Source organism: Meriones unguiculatus, chromosome 12, assembly GCF_030254825.1.
Source record: "Meriones unguiculatus strain TT.TT164.6M chromosome 12, Bangor_MerUng_6.1, whole genome shotgun sequence".
Taxonomy (NCBI): domain Eukaryota; kingdom Metazoa; phylum Chordata; class Mammalia; order Rodentia; family Muridae; genus Meriones; species Meriones unguiculatus.
Window position 1 is genome coordinate 80,188,654 of NC_083360.1, and position 14,421 is coordinate 80,203,074.

The 14,421-nt window shown below is 43.7% G+C and overlaps 1 protein-coding gene across 3 annotated transcripts in view; it reads left to right on the forward strand.

Annotated features, from left to right (window-relative positions):
* The window catches only part of Lepr (leptin receptor), a 78,336-nt gene that overhangs the window by 30,968 nt on the left and 32,947 nt on the right, over nucleotides 1–14,421 (forward strand). For all 3 annotated transcript variants that reach the window (XM_060365981.1, XM_060365980.1, XM_060365979.1), the window contains exons 6-10: nucleotides 6,117–6,322; nucleotides 7,639–7,781; nucleotides 9,570–9,714; nucleotides 13,696–13,986; nucleotides 14,141–14,258. In XM_060365981.1, coding sequence (XP_060221964.1) covers nucleotides 6,117–6,322; nucleotides 7,639–7,781; nucleotides 9,570–9,714; nucleotides 13,696–13,986; nucleotides 14,141–14,258 — 903 coding nt within the window. The remainder of the gene's footprint in view (nucleotides 1–6,116; nucleotides 6,323–7,638; nucleotides 7,782–9,569; nucleotides 9,715–13,695; nucleotides 13,987–14,140; nucleotides 14,259–14,421) is intronic.

Sequence of the window (14,421 nt, forward strand, 5' to 3'; positions counted from 1 at the left end):
TCTTTGACCCTCTGTTAATGAGACACCCGAGTCCTTTCCCCTAGCAGGCCGATTCACTGGACATATTCAGCCATAGGCTCTGCTTGTGACCAGTGTTTACAGATGTAATGTTAAGTCAGCCCTGTTTATCTCCCTATCTACCAGGAAGTGCTTGACCCTAGATTACCCACACGGATGACTGGAAGGTTATGAAGGTTGCATAACCACAGACAAGCAGACAAGTTTTTTTTTCAAGTTACCGCAGTTCGGGGATTTGTTCTAAAAGCTCAGTTTCTCTTGAAGATAAACCCCTCTCTCTTCTGCCTTTGCCCGGAAGCCATTTCTTGGCTTTAATTTATTTTTAGAGAGACTAGATGTTACATAATTCTCATGTTCTCATGTGAGTGGGCCAGACACATTTTAGTCAGCTGGTAAGCCAACGAGGATAGAGCTTTCTCTCATGTCTTTGTCCCCTACCTCCTGTTCCTCTGGTAATGTTAGAAAGAAAAAGCCCCTCCTTAGAAAAAGTAGAGATGTCTGGGCTCTATGGAGGCCCATTAAGGCAAAGCTTCTTCCTCCTGTTCAAAGTACAGAATCCATTACCCCTACCCTTCTCCTCAGAGAACAGGAGGCCCACTATGGGTACTAAGACACCCCCCGGCAGTGGGGAAGAAGGGTGTGATAGTGGGACTGGAAGGAGAAGAGGAAGGGGCTTCGATCAAGCTGTAAAGTGATTAAATAGATAAAAACAAAAGCAAACAAACAAAAAACCCCTTTAATCCTGGCATTTGGGAGGCAGAGGTAGGCAGACCGCTGAGTTGGAGGCGGACTGGTCTACAGAGAGAGTTTCAGGACAGCCAGGTCTATGCAAAGAAACCTTGTCTTGAAAAACAACAGAAGCTAAGTTCTATTTCTGGCCCTGGTAGAACCTGACCTTTTAAACAACCTCTGTTTAACAGTTAATCTAGCTGTCCTGTCAGTCATTGGGCTGGGAGTCCATTCTTCTTTCACCCCCATCTTGCCAGAAACCTGATTCACCTGGAGACTTGCTGAGGCAAGGGATGAACTAATTAACATCTTGGTGAGATAGTCTCTCCTACCTAGAAGCCTCTTCCCTACTCAGTGACTTATGGAGACACCACGTGGCCTGATCAAATTTCTGATTTATTCAGAACATCATAATCTTTCTTTCGTTCATTCATTCGTTCGTTCGTTCCTTCCTTCCTTTCTTTCTTTCTCTCCCTCTTTCTCTCTTTCTATTCTTTCTTTCTCTCTCTCTTTCTTTTTTTGTCCTACTCTGGATACTGGCCAAAGCCTAAGTGTGCTTTCTCTGGCATTCAAGGATTTCCTGTTAGGTCTCAAACCCAGGACAAATGACTAACTGAGGTGCCCATTAACATATCAGAGTGGACCTGGCCACCAACCAATTCTCTCAGCATCTCTTCACCCCTCCCTGTTACAGGGTATGGCTGGCATGCCCTGTCTACCATGCTAAACTTCTTCAGCCAAGGGGCTAGACTTCCCTTCCCCCAGCTACCCTATATCATCCAGCCATTTTGATTATCTTGCTCTTTTTGATCTACCCTTTACCCTCTTGGCCAGTCTTTTGGCCCTCATTGGACTGCGTGAGTACAGTTTCCACTTCAAAGAGTATTGTAAAAAACACAACAAAGATGACTTAGAAACTAAAATAAATAATTTCTGTCACAGACAATTAGGATACTGTAAAGCGAGGGAAATAACTCTTCTGACATTGGGCGGAAGTGGAGTAGACCTTTGACCCCTGAGAGGAGGAAACAAAGCAGCCTCTGAACTGTTCTAGCTGTCTAGGGTGGGACAAACTTCCAGAATGCAACACAGGGCTGGGGAACTTGTGCAGCGCCTGGAATTGTGCCGATTTAAGGCGACAGAGAGAGGAGTACACAGGGCATGAGGGGGCTCAGACCCATGGGTAAAGTTCTTGAATACAGGACATGCTCAGAAATTTTCAGTGTGGTCATCTTGACACCTAGGCTGAATATTAGCATCCGCACGATGCCGGATAAGAAAAGCTTGTGAAAAAGAAGGATGCTTATTAAGGGCTAAATCTAGATAATGAATGGACTTCTCACCCTCCCTTCTTTCCTCCCTTTTGGAAGGGCTGGTGGGTTTTATTTTACAGGCGTACCACTTACTACTGTTATTTCTGTTCCAGACTGGGAAATGCCACACAAACCACTCAGACACTGGTCTTGGCTAGATATGGATGGGTTATTAGAGGGCCTCTGCAAGCTGATCGATGAGGGCCACAGTAACAACTCAGGGGCCTAGCTGTGACCTCTGCAAGGTCTCACAGCAGAGTTTTTATAGGAAAATAACCAAATGCAAAAGACATGGCGAGGGCCATACAAAGCAATATTACTTTTTTTGGTTAACTAGACAAAGTATTGCCAGCTAACCTTTAAGCTGATTGGTCCTAGGTGAGGAGAGTGAGGGTCTTCCTGAGTGCAGCCCAAGTGCAAGCAGAGATAACAGAGTGCAACCAGAGTGAGGCCAAGTGTACAGATAACCAAGTACGAGGTATGACACTATTGAATCGTACAAAGTATAAGGTCATCTAGACCCGTTGGCAGGGTGTATTGGTATAGGTTAACTTGGATCCTTGGTGGAGTTTGTTACTGTCAGCTATAAATAACTACTTTTAGGAAGCAAGGTTAGAAGTTTAAAATTTTGACCTTAATTTTACCTTAGAAACAATGGAAGCTGAAATGGCTGCAGCTATGTCTCACAGCAGATTTCAATATTCCAGACTTCAACAGTTTTATTACTCCAACTAATCTCTACTTGCCCAGTGAGAGCCAATTCAAGTTGGCTCTTGTGCCCTGGTATTGTTTCCAGTCCCTTTTACTACTGGTTTTTGAGAGCTCTCTTTTCCCGGCATTAGTCTTGACCCACAGCCGAAGCAGCTGTGTAGATTTTTACTAGAGGATGGGAGCTATGAAACTCCATCTGGAAGTTTCTGTAGTTGACATTGCTTCTAACCCTTCCAGACCACACATCCAGTCAGCCAGTTACACATATGTACACAAGACTATACCTCTATATGCACCCATAGTGACTGAATTTGTGTTCCTTCCATTGTCCCATTCCCTTCCCCCCCCCCGCCCCCTGCCTCCAGACAGGGTTTCTCTGTCTCTGTTTCTAGCTGTCCTGAAACTCACTCTGTAGACCAGGCTGGCCCCTTCATCTGTCTCTGCCTTTCAAGTGCTGGAATTAAAGTCATGTGTCACTAGGCCTGCCCCTCCTTTTTTTCCTAGGGTCCCATTCTAATCCACTCTCTCTCTCTCTCTCTCTTTCTCCCTCCCTCTTTACCTCTCCCTTATCTCCTTCTTTCCTTGTTCCTTAGTATTTAGTATCAAGAAACTTAGTTCTCCTTCCTACAATAGGGAAATGTATCCATTGTTTGCTAAGTTGTAGTATGCATAAAAGTTTGGGAATGTGCCACTGTGAGAAAACAAACATCTCAGAGGGCATAATTGTCCACACCCATTTCAAGTACTAAGGCTTGATGTTTCGTGGTCATAATATTGTGGTCCATGGCTAATTCATGTGGGTCTTTTCTCCCCTCTCTGCTGTTTTATCACTAGTGAGAAACACTGAGATTCTTTTCTTTCTGTTGATGCTTTTCTTCTTCTTTCTTTCCTTTTGTCCTTGTTGATTTCCCACTTATTTGGAGAGAGAATTTAGTATAGTACAGTTTCCTTCCTCAGTAAAGCTTATCTAGGTTAGACCCTCCCATCCAGGCCTATCCAGTGGGACTCAGGTAGAGGTAGAACATTTGTATTTATTAAAGACACAGAACCTGTGACCTTAAACCTACTGAAATTTTCATATGAAGTCTAAGAATGTGTATTCTTTGAATTATTTGATATTAGCAAGGTAAAGTTTTGTGGAACCGTTTTTTACAGCTCAAAGGTTGTGCACTGGGTTACGCTGTCAACTTTCCTAAATCAGGACCTCAGGTGGCACTCTTTGGCAGCGTCCCTATACTAATTTAGCCTAAGCCTGGCTTAGAGAACGCTAATGATCTTATAGAGAAATTTTATGGGAAGAAAAAAAAAGTTGTATCAAAGGTCAGAGGACCGAATGTACCTTTTCTGAATCACGTGTGGCTATTAACAATGAATTTTAAATTCCAAATACTTATGTCTCCAACTAGAAAATTTTGCTCAAGGTAAAGTTTGCAAAGAAGCCACATTTAAAAATCAATTTGACAAATGTTCTTCCATCATTATGTACTTTCAAGTAAAATGTGTTCGTATACATAAGAAATGAAATAGATGGTAGCAACATGTTTGTGCATTTGTGTGTGTGTAGCTCAGATTACAACCTAGAGTGTCAGTCCTCACATCACACCTTGCTTTGAGGCAGGGTCTCTTATTTGTTGCTAAGAAATCGGGTTAGCTAGCCTGAGAGCTTCTGTGGATTCTCCTGTTTCAGTTTTTCAGTAAGAGAACCGGCTTCACAGACGCTTGCAGTTGCATTCAGAAATTATATGGGTTCTTTGAGTTCAGCATAAGGTCCTCACAACTGTAGCAAGCAGCTCACCCGCCGAGCCATCTCCTCGGCCCCTGCCCTCCTCCTCTTCTTCTTCACACTATATTTAATTCTTATAGATAGGAACAAGTTTATTTACTTTTGAAAGTAAGTAAGAGTTAAATATATGGATACATATTTAGGTCTACTGTCTCCTGTCAGAAATTCTGCTGCTCTTGGCCAACACTGTCCTTCTACGGGACAGATGGCTTGTTTTGCACACATCTGCAATGCTGCTTGCTGGCTTGCTGCAAGGTGATCTTCTATGGTGAGGATGTGGAGAACCAGTCTCACTACATGAGTCAAGTGGTTTGACAGTGTTGTCCAGTCCTTGATCCTGAGTCATTTTGTGTACTTGTTACATTAATTATTAGAGAAGGGTTGGACTTTTCGGCAGTAGTTATGAATTTGCCTATTTCTACCATGTATTAGGTACATACGCATTATATACTTTTGGTGACCTCATCCGTGATTTTTCTTTGTTACAAATTACCTTCTTTACCTTGGAAAATAATTATTGTGCTGAATTCAACTCTAACTGACATTAAATAGCCATTCACCTTTATTTTTATTTATCTTGAAATAGCATATCTTTTTCTAACCATGTCCTTTACTAAATTTGAGTTTTAGTGTTAAAATTGATTTTTTTTATGAGAGGTTTATAATTGGGTCTTATTTTCTGCCTAGTTTGCTACCGACTTCTTTCTAAACGGGACATTTAGACTATTTGTATTTAATGCTGTTAACTCTATTCTTAAGCCTCTTGCCTCTTTTCTCATTTTTCTTGTCCCCCCCCCAAAAAAAAAACAGGATTTCTCTGTGTATCCTTGGCTGTCCTGGGACTAGCTCTGTAGACCAGGCTGGCCTCAAACTCAGAGATTCGCCTGCCTCTGCCTCCCAAGTGCATCACCACATAGTTACATTTTTTCCCACTGTTTTGGTTATTTTCATGATTTCATTTAATCAGCTTTTTGCCTGTTAGCTCTATCTGCATAACTTTTTACTTTGGTGGCTTCTGAATGATGACATGTCTCAGAGTCTAAGTGACTCTGTACCACTTCATCTATCACTTCAGTTGCACATTTCTAGCTCCCTCCCAAGCCTGGCACTTATGTTCCATAGTTTAGTGCGGTCTATGCCATGCCCTGTAAACACATGGTTGCCATGTTTGCCTTAATTAGCCTATAAATAATTATCCTCAACGTTAAACTCCTTCCTCTGTGTGACACCAGGTTTCAATCTCCTTTTATCTTCTTGTGTCCAAGATCTTCCTTTAGCATTTTTATAATGCATATCTGAAGATGATTCTTTAAGTTTAGGTATGTCTGAGAAGAAAGAGCCTTTATTTCATAATTGTTTTAAAGGGTATTTTCACTGTGGGTGGTATCTTAGGGCTTTCTTGTCAGTTCCTGTCTGCACCCATGACAATTGATCTGCTCTAGTTCTCCTCTTGGTGTTTTCTGATATAGCCCATCTTTAAGCTGGATTTGATGTCCCAGTTTCAAAACCTGTCCAGCACTTCCACACCTATCCTCATATTTTGCTCTCATATTTAAATACAGGCCTGAAGTCATAGATTATTTGTCTCTGGCCCCACTGAAAGACAATTTTCAGACTGTCCAGTGTAACTGCAATGTCCAGGAGTGTGAATGCCGTGTGCCGGTACCAAGAGCCAAACTCAACTACTCTCTTCTGATGTATTTGGAAATCACGTCTGCTGGTGTGAGTGTTCAGTCGCCTCTAATGTCAGTGCAGCCCATGCTTGTTGGTAAGTACCCTTCAGAATGACAGTGGCCCTAAAACATCCATCACAGAAAGGGCTTTAATGGTTCCCTGTGGGCTAAAGATTTTTGCTGGCTGACATCGCTTTGATCAATAGTGAAAAGCATGGGAAATACAGTTCTAGGGTATAACTGGCGGCTTCTCCAGTGTGTTCACAGTACTAAATGTCTCTAACATGAGCCCTGAAATGGTCTTTTGAAGCAGCTGTGGCTTCTTTAAGTCCTTGGATGTAGTGAAGGGATGTCTACTATCTGATTCTCAATCTGTTTACACCTCAGATAGTTTTCTGAAAATTATTAAAAATGTGTGTTCTGCCAATAAATATATCTTAGAAGTCATGCAGGGCCTATCGTCGGGGCTGGCAACACCGTGAACAGCACAGGGCTCCCACTTACACAGCAGGGCTTGTGGTAGTGAGTAGAGTCAACAGCAGACCAATAAACAGTCAAGCCATACACTGCATAGCTCAAGCACAAGGCAGTCTCCCATGGGTGGAGTGCCTCATTCTCTTATTGCTAAGATCCTCGTGAGGGTGTTGGAGGCTATGCTGAGAGGCAGAATATGGGCACGCTTCGTGATTGGTGAGGGGATGCTGATGGGTGTTTGGGGCTAAGTGGCGGGCAAGTCTCCCCAGCGCTTTGTTTGTTTGTTAAGACAGGATTTCTCTGTGTAGCCTTGGCTGTCCTGGACTCACTTGGTAAACCAGGTTGGTCTCAAACTCACAGTGATCTGCCTGCCTCTGCCTCCCTTAGTGCTGGGATTAATGGTGTGCACCACCACGCCTGGCTAACAGGCAGGTCCTTCTAATGGTGCATTTATTGATGGTAATGTTCTGAGTCAAACGAGTGAGTCTGGGTTGTTATTTTGCATGAATCAATGTGCTGATTTTGCCCAGCTCTGTGCTTTTTCTGAATAGTGTTTTGTTGTTGTCCTCATGACCAGCAAAAGCACTGGGCCTAGGCAGACACCCAGTAAGTCTGAAAATTACTGGGCAAAGTAAAGTTAGGCAGACATTTTAGAAAAGGAAATCACATTCATCAAAACCATCTCATTTACTGGCTTACAGTCTTCCCACCTAGGGGAAAAAGACACAAAGACGGGTTTTGCTGTGATGAGTATGGTCCAAGAGGAAGGACCCATCATGTATCTTTGCTTTAGCTCTGTAATTAGCACGAGAACGAGGTAACTTTTTAAGTATTTGAAAGGCAAGCTGTGCTGGCAGTTCATTTCAACTTCATTTTACTTGGATAGGATTGCCCGGAAAATTGCCTGATTTAAAAGTCTTTTTTTTCCCTCCTTAAGTGAAGCCTGATCCACCAGTAGGTTTACGTATGGAAATCACAGACGACGGTAACTTAAAGATTTCTTGGAACAGCCCAACAGCGGCACCATTTCCACTTCAATATCAAGTGAAATATTCAGAGAATTCAACAATTAAAAGAGAGGTAAGTATATTTTGGTAAAAAAAAAAAAAAATGAGAAGTGATTAAGATTCTTGAGTCTCTTAAAAATTACTCATGCAAGTTAAACATGCCTGTCCTTTCTAGAGTAGAATGGATTATATTGAATGTTACATATTGAGATAATTTAAATACTATATAAAAAGTCAGGTTTTAGATATATATATATTTGAGATCGGGTATAGCCCTGGCTGTCTTGGAACTCAATCTGTAGACTGCGTTTGGCTGGCCTCAAACTCAGATGATATCTGCCTGCCTCTGCCTCTGGAGTGCTGGGATTAAAGGCCTGTGACTCCACTTCAGGACCCGTTATAAGTTTAACTTAAAATTATAACTGTTTTCATCAGCAGGAATGATATAAAAACCAACCTTTTCAGAGGCCCTCTGTGGTAGGCACCTGAAAGACCCTACCCAGAAGGTATTAAAGCAGATGCTGAGACTCATAGCCAAACTTTGGGCAGAGTGCAGGAAATCTTATGGAAGAAGGGGGAGATAGAAAGATCTGGAGGGGACAGGAACTCCACAAGGAGAGCAACAGAACCAAAAAATCTGGGCCTAGGGGTCTTTTCTGAGACTGATACTCCAAACAAAGACCATGGATGGAGATAACCTAGAACCCCTGCACAGATGTAACCTATGGCAGCTCAGTCTCCAAGTGGGTTCCCTAGTAATGGGAACAGGGACTGATTCTGACATAAACTGATTGGCCTGCTCTTTGATCATCTCCCCTTGGGGGAGTGCAGCTGTACCAGGCCACTGAGGAGGACAGTGCAACCAGTCCTGATGAGACCTGATAGACTAGGTTCAGATGGAAGGGGAGAAGGACCTCCCCTATCAGTGGACTGGAGGAGGGGCATGGGAGGAGATGCGGGAGTGAGGGTAGGATTGGGAAGGGACAAGGGAGGGGGCTACAGCTGGGATACAAAGTGAATAAGTTGTAATAAATAAAAATTCTAATTAATTAATTAATTTAAAAAAGGCCTGTTGACAATTGTGTCACTTTTCTAAGGCCTTATTTTTACAGAGAGAAGTTTGGGAGCCCTTGGTGCCGGGAGTTATGGCTATACGAGATACTTTCTCATTAATAAGTTGGAGATCACAGGGCTATAAATGCGAAGGTCCTGATAGTGTTCCATGCATACCTACGCTTTTCATGAGATCTAACCTATGACCCATCTCTTCCCCTCACAGTCTTGAAGAAAGCAGGGAGTTCAATTGAAGCACATTAGTAGAAAACTGAATTGCTGCATGGGCATCCTTAGCTAGAGCTTGGGTTTGGTGTTAGATGTCTTCCCCTCTGGTTTATAAAGTGCATTGACGCGTGCCCCGTAGCTCACTGTGGGGGTCAGGACCTTCACATCACTGCTGTCCCTCTTCTGCTCAGCTTTCCCCAGGGACTTGTAACAGTCCTCTCTACACCTCTGCGCACTGTGTCAACCAGATATGTGACAGATGGCGAAACAACTACAAGATTCCTAGTAACTTCAGGATCATTTCTCAAAAATCCTAAAGACCTTACAGAAACTAGTTTTCAGTTAATATTTGTCAATTGTCACAGTTTTCATTTGATCTACAGGTGCTTTAAAATTCCATTGGCAGATGCATGGCATTTGTTTTTCGTTTGGCCATTGATTTCTGTTCTAATTCTATCACCAGCCAGGTCATCTGTAAGATTATAACTCTTTGACGTTTGCTGAGGCCTACTTGTTATCAGTTTTGGCAAACATCCCACATCAACTTGATGTTCTGATGTTTCAACATCTCATTTAACAGGCTGCTGAAATTGTCTCAGCGGCATCCCTGTTGGTCAACAACGTGCTTCCTGGATCTTCCTATGAGGTCCAGGTGAGGAGCAGGAGACTGGATGGCTCAGGAGTCTGGAGTGACTGGAGTTCACCTCAGGTCTTTACCACACAAGGTAGGCCTTGCAAACCTAGCTGTGGAAATATTGTCCCAGACCTTCCTTGCCATTGGTGTATCGAGAGCATCTTCAAATTTTATTTCCCCCGATCAAGAGGGGAAAATAATATTAAAATTGTATTTAAAATACTTTTTTGAGTCGAGGTCTCCAAAGGAATACAGCCGAGGCTGACTTTGGACTGACATTCTTCCGGCCTCAAGCCTCTTGAGTGCTGGGATTAAAGACTTGTGTGCCTGTGCCCAGCTACGTCTTACTTAAATCTTGAACAGGTTAATTTGTTAATGAAAACTGTATCTGCTCCCAAAACACTCTTTTATTGATTGTTTTAATATGAAAGGAAGAAATTTTCAAGCTGGGCATGGTGATCCAGGTCTGTGCATTCTAGTATTCTGGAGCATGAAGCAAGAGGAGGATGAGTCTGAGGCCTCTCTTGGCCATCTAGTGAAACACTTCAAAAAGACACAAAGTTAATTTGAAATCTCTACCTTAAAGAACCCAGAGTAAACCATTTATGTTGTTAATTCTTTAGTTTACAGTTAGTATTCAAGTGTACTCATTTGACATATACATAAGATATTAAATGTTTACTTTTAGAGGTGCCTGTGTGTACGTGAGAGTGTGTGTTTGCACGTGTGCATGTGTGCTTGCAGAGGCCAGGTTGACTTTGTCTGTCTTCGTCTGTCATTCTTTACCTTATTTTTAAAGATAGGGTCTCGTCCTGGTCCTGGAGCTTGCTGGCTAAGCTGCACTAGAGGTCTGGACCAGCCCCTAGGATCTTCCTGTCTCTGCTTTCCCGTGCCAAGATCACAGGCTCTGATTACTGTGCTCTGCATTTTATGCTCCTCAACTTGGGTTCTCAGGCTTGTGTAGCCAGCTATTTACCTACTGGGCCATCTGCCAGCCTGCTTTTGGAGTTTCCAGAGTAAAGTCTTCCTTCATACTTTCAGAGTTGTTTGTTTTTGAGACAGGGTTTCTCTGTGTAGCCCTGGCTGTCCTGGGCTCACTCTGCAGACCAGGCTGGCCTCGAACTCACACAGCTCCACCTGCCTCTGCCTCTCTGAGTGCTAGGGATTAAAAGTGTGCACCACCATGCCTGGCTTGGTTGTTTTTTGTTTTGTTTTAATTTGCTCTGCATGTTTTTTATTAACTATAATTAATACAAAAAGATTGTACAAAAGAGCTCACAGGCTATACAATTTCACGAGATGCCTTAGAGGGAAGAGAAAGAATCATCTTTATCAGCAACATCCTGGGGTCTTTGTGCGTGCATCCCTGGGGAGGGTCGACCTCTGATTTCTGGTGGAGGAAATTTATTTATGAAGGAAGGCATGTATAGCAACATTCCTTGAGCAGGGGACAGGCCAGTTGGTGGACCCAAGAGTGGTCTTAAACCAGGTGGAGGAGCCCCAGTTCCCAGAGGGGCTACAGGAGGGGATGGACCGCCCTGTCCTGGTGAGTCCTCCGGCTCCAGCAATGCTGTCAGTAGCAACAGCAGCAGCTGCTGCTAGGGTGGCTGTTTTTTTTTTTTTTTTCCTTACACAGTCATTACCTGCTGGGATGGACTCCAGCTCCTTGCACAAGGCCAGGTAATCCAGCAAGGGTATTAGGAAAACCAGTTCTCTTCCTGGCCACAGGACCTTTTTTAGTGCCACCTTTTTTAGGAGCAATGCTTTAGAGGGTGGATGCCGTGTTTTTCCCATGCAGTGACAACAGACCCCAAAACTTTTTTTTTAAACCCTCTTTCTTCCCATACTCTAGCATTCTTTGGTTTGCTCTCTGGATTCACCATAACTGCAGAGGATCAAATTGTCCTCATGTCAAAAGCCTTGAGGATATCAGTGACGGTTCAGCCATTTTGTGGGATGTGTCTCACCCTGTAGTCAGTGTGCTGCGATGTCTTCCTATTGTTCCCTGCAGACTCGTTTGCTGCTCCACAGTACCTGGTGTCAACAGTAAAAATTGGACTTTTTATCCCTACAGAAGGTTTTCCTGCCAATCATGCAAGCCTGGTAGAAGCTTTTCACGTGGTGGGTGGGTCTTGGTCTTTTCTTGGAATCGGCTACTTTGACGTTCGTAACTGCTTTAACAACCTGTTGGCATCAGCTCAGAATGCCCGGCTTAGCTGTGCCTGGAAATCCACCCCAGCACGTGTTACTGCAGAGAACACTGTGGATGCAACGGACACTCTTGGGTGCTCAGTAAAACTGTCCTACATTTGACCTAGACTCCCACCCCTGGCCCATGCCAGTCAGCAGTCTTTTTCAGGTGTGAGAGGTCTCCTGGGCTTTCGATCTGGCTGCAGTGACTCAGAGACCTACGTGTCTGGCATCCAGCCACGTCTCCTCTCTGCCTCCTTTCAAAGCTATTTTTAACACCAGAGAAACTGCGGTTTATTCCCAAGTTTCTTGGAGAGGTGAGATGCAGTGTATCTCAGAGCCCCAAGAATCTCGTGTGGTTTCTAACCCTGCCAGAGCTCGGTTGTGAATTCAGGAAGACACTCAGTTGTCCTTTGGTTCTGCTTGTTCAGTCTCCCTTGTGGTTACACAGAAATAGCAACGTCAAATACTGAGCATAGTTCATCCATTTCATTCACCAGCCTCCGTTATCCTTATTGATGATTTTGTATTTAAGAAGTGCTAATTAGTTGGAAAGCCATCTGTGTCTTAGAAGCATTGATTCTGAAGTCTATCAGTTTGTACAAGGACCATCACTGTGATTTCTTTGGAGAGGTTCTTAACCTTTCTGTGCCTCGGTTTCCTTGTCTGTAAGATCAGGGTCTGTAAGATCTGATTAGTGTGAAATAACACAATGAAGTGCTTGTTACAGCACCCGAATTCTTAATGTTCAGACACTGTTTTAGCTTATGCTATCACAGCCTAGGTATTAAAGCCTAAAGAGATGGGAAGATTGACGCCAATTGCTTGGCACAAAGTGAGATTGTGAGAGGGAGCTGAGCCAGTGTTGACCAGTTTGCTCACGAACGTTAATCTGCACCATGAGAGAAAGCAAGCATAACCCTGAGGCTTGAGCCAGTGCGGCAGTGGAGCTGTGGAGCATGAGCGGAGATTCCCATCTCAGGCGTGGGACAGGCACGGGCCAGCAGTGAGGTCCACTCACTCGAAGGCTGCATGTCCTCGAGGCTGGGGTCATGCTCAGTCATGCCCATCATCTAGTCCCCCCCCCCCCGATTTTGCCCATAAAATGACGCTCGGTGCTAGCCCGTGTCTGTTTACCATAGACTGAGTTAGCACGGGTGTCCGCTGTGGACAGTGGGTATAAAACCATTGCCGTACTTTCAACATCGTATCACAGAGCAAACCATCTACCCATTTCTTCACGTGTTTATCAGAAACTTTCAGAACCACGAAGAAAACGATAGCAAAATCCCCTTTTCTTCAGGATTTTGGATCACAGTGATCTGTGCTGAGAACATACACTGTTTCACTGACTCTTTTGAAACTTCAAAGTTACAATTATTTCACATGCACCCACGTGCCATGGGTGCCCATGGTTGAGGTCAGAGGACAACTTGTGGGAGTCAGTTCTCTCATCCCATCATGTCGGTCCGAGGGACTGAACTCAGGTCATCAGTCCTGGTGACAAGCACCTTTATCTGTTGAGCCATCTCACTGGTCCCCTTTTTCCTTTAACATTCACGCACATTCAGTTTTAATGGCCCAGTGGAAAACAAGTTATGGTGCAAGCCACGAGATACTTCATTTAGTTAATTTTGCCTGTCACTTGGAAAATGACCAAACATAGTTGTGATGAATGCGCTCATGCTTAGAAGCTTGGCATGCTGCCCCCCTGAGAGCAAGAGTTCCCGAGGCTCTCCCTGGCATCAGCCAGATCCTCAGTGCACTTACTTGGTTTTGGCAGGGTTGCTGGGAATGTGGGAACCTCTTTCCTGAGGTACAGACTGCTCCCGAGACGGTTTCTGTTTCCACCTGGACACCCACCTCTCTTTCCTCGTTACAGACGTCATGTACTTCCCACCCAAAATTCTGACAAGCGTTGGGTCGAATGCTTCCTTTCACTGCATCTACCGAAAGGACAACCAGATTATCTCCTCAAAGCAGATAGTCTGGTGGATGAATCTGGCTGAGAAAATCCCTGAGAAACAGTACAGCATTGTGAGTGACCACGTTAGCAGAGTGACTTTTTCCAACTTGAAAGCCACCAGACCACGCGGGAAGTTCACGTACGACGCGGTATACTGCTGCAATGAGCAAGAGTGCCATCACCGCTATGCCGAATTATACGTGATTGGTAAGAATCCCAAGGCCTTGACCAACCTGTCCCATGAGGTCGCTTGTTGTCATGGATGCTGTTAGAGTCCTATTAAAGATGTAAGAAAAAATTTTTTTTTTCATGATTTTTGGTGTTTTTGCTTTATATTAATATTTTAATGTGTTTTAAATAGATGTCAATATCAATCTATCATGTGAAACTGATGGGTACTTAACTAAAATGACTTGCAGATGGTCAGCCAGCACAATCCAATCACTTGTGGGAAGCACTGTGGAGTTGAGGTATCACAGGTATGTGTGAAGTTTGCGTCTTTGTTTCTCCCCCGCTCCCCTGGGCATGGCACAATTACATTTTCTGTTAATATATTATGATAGACTCCCTGAGCGGAAGTTTGAATACAATTTGATAGAAAAATTGTGAGCAATTACATAACTTGTAATCTTTGAAAACATG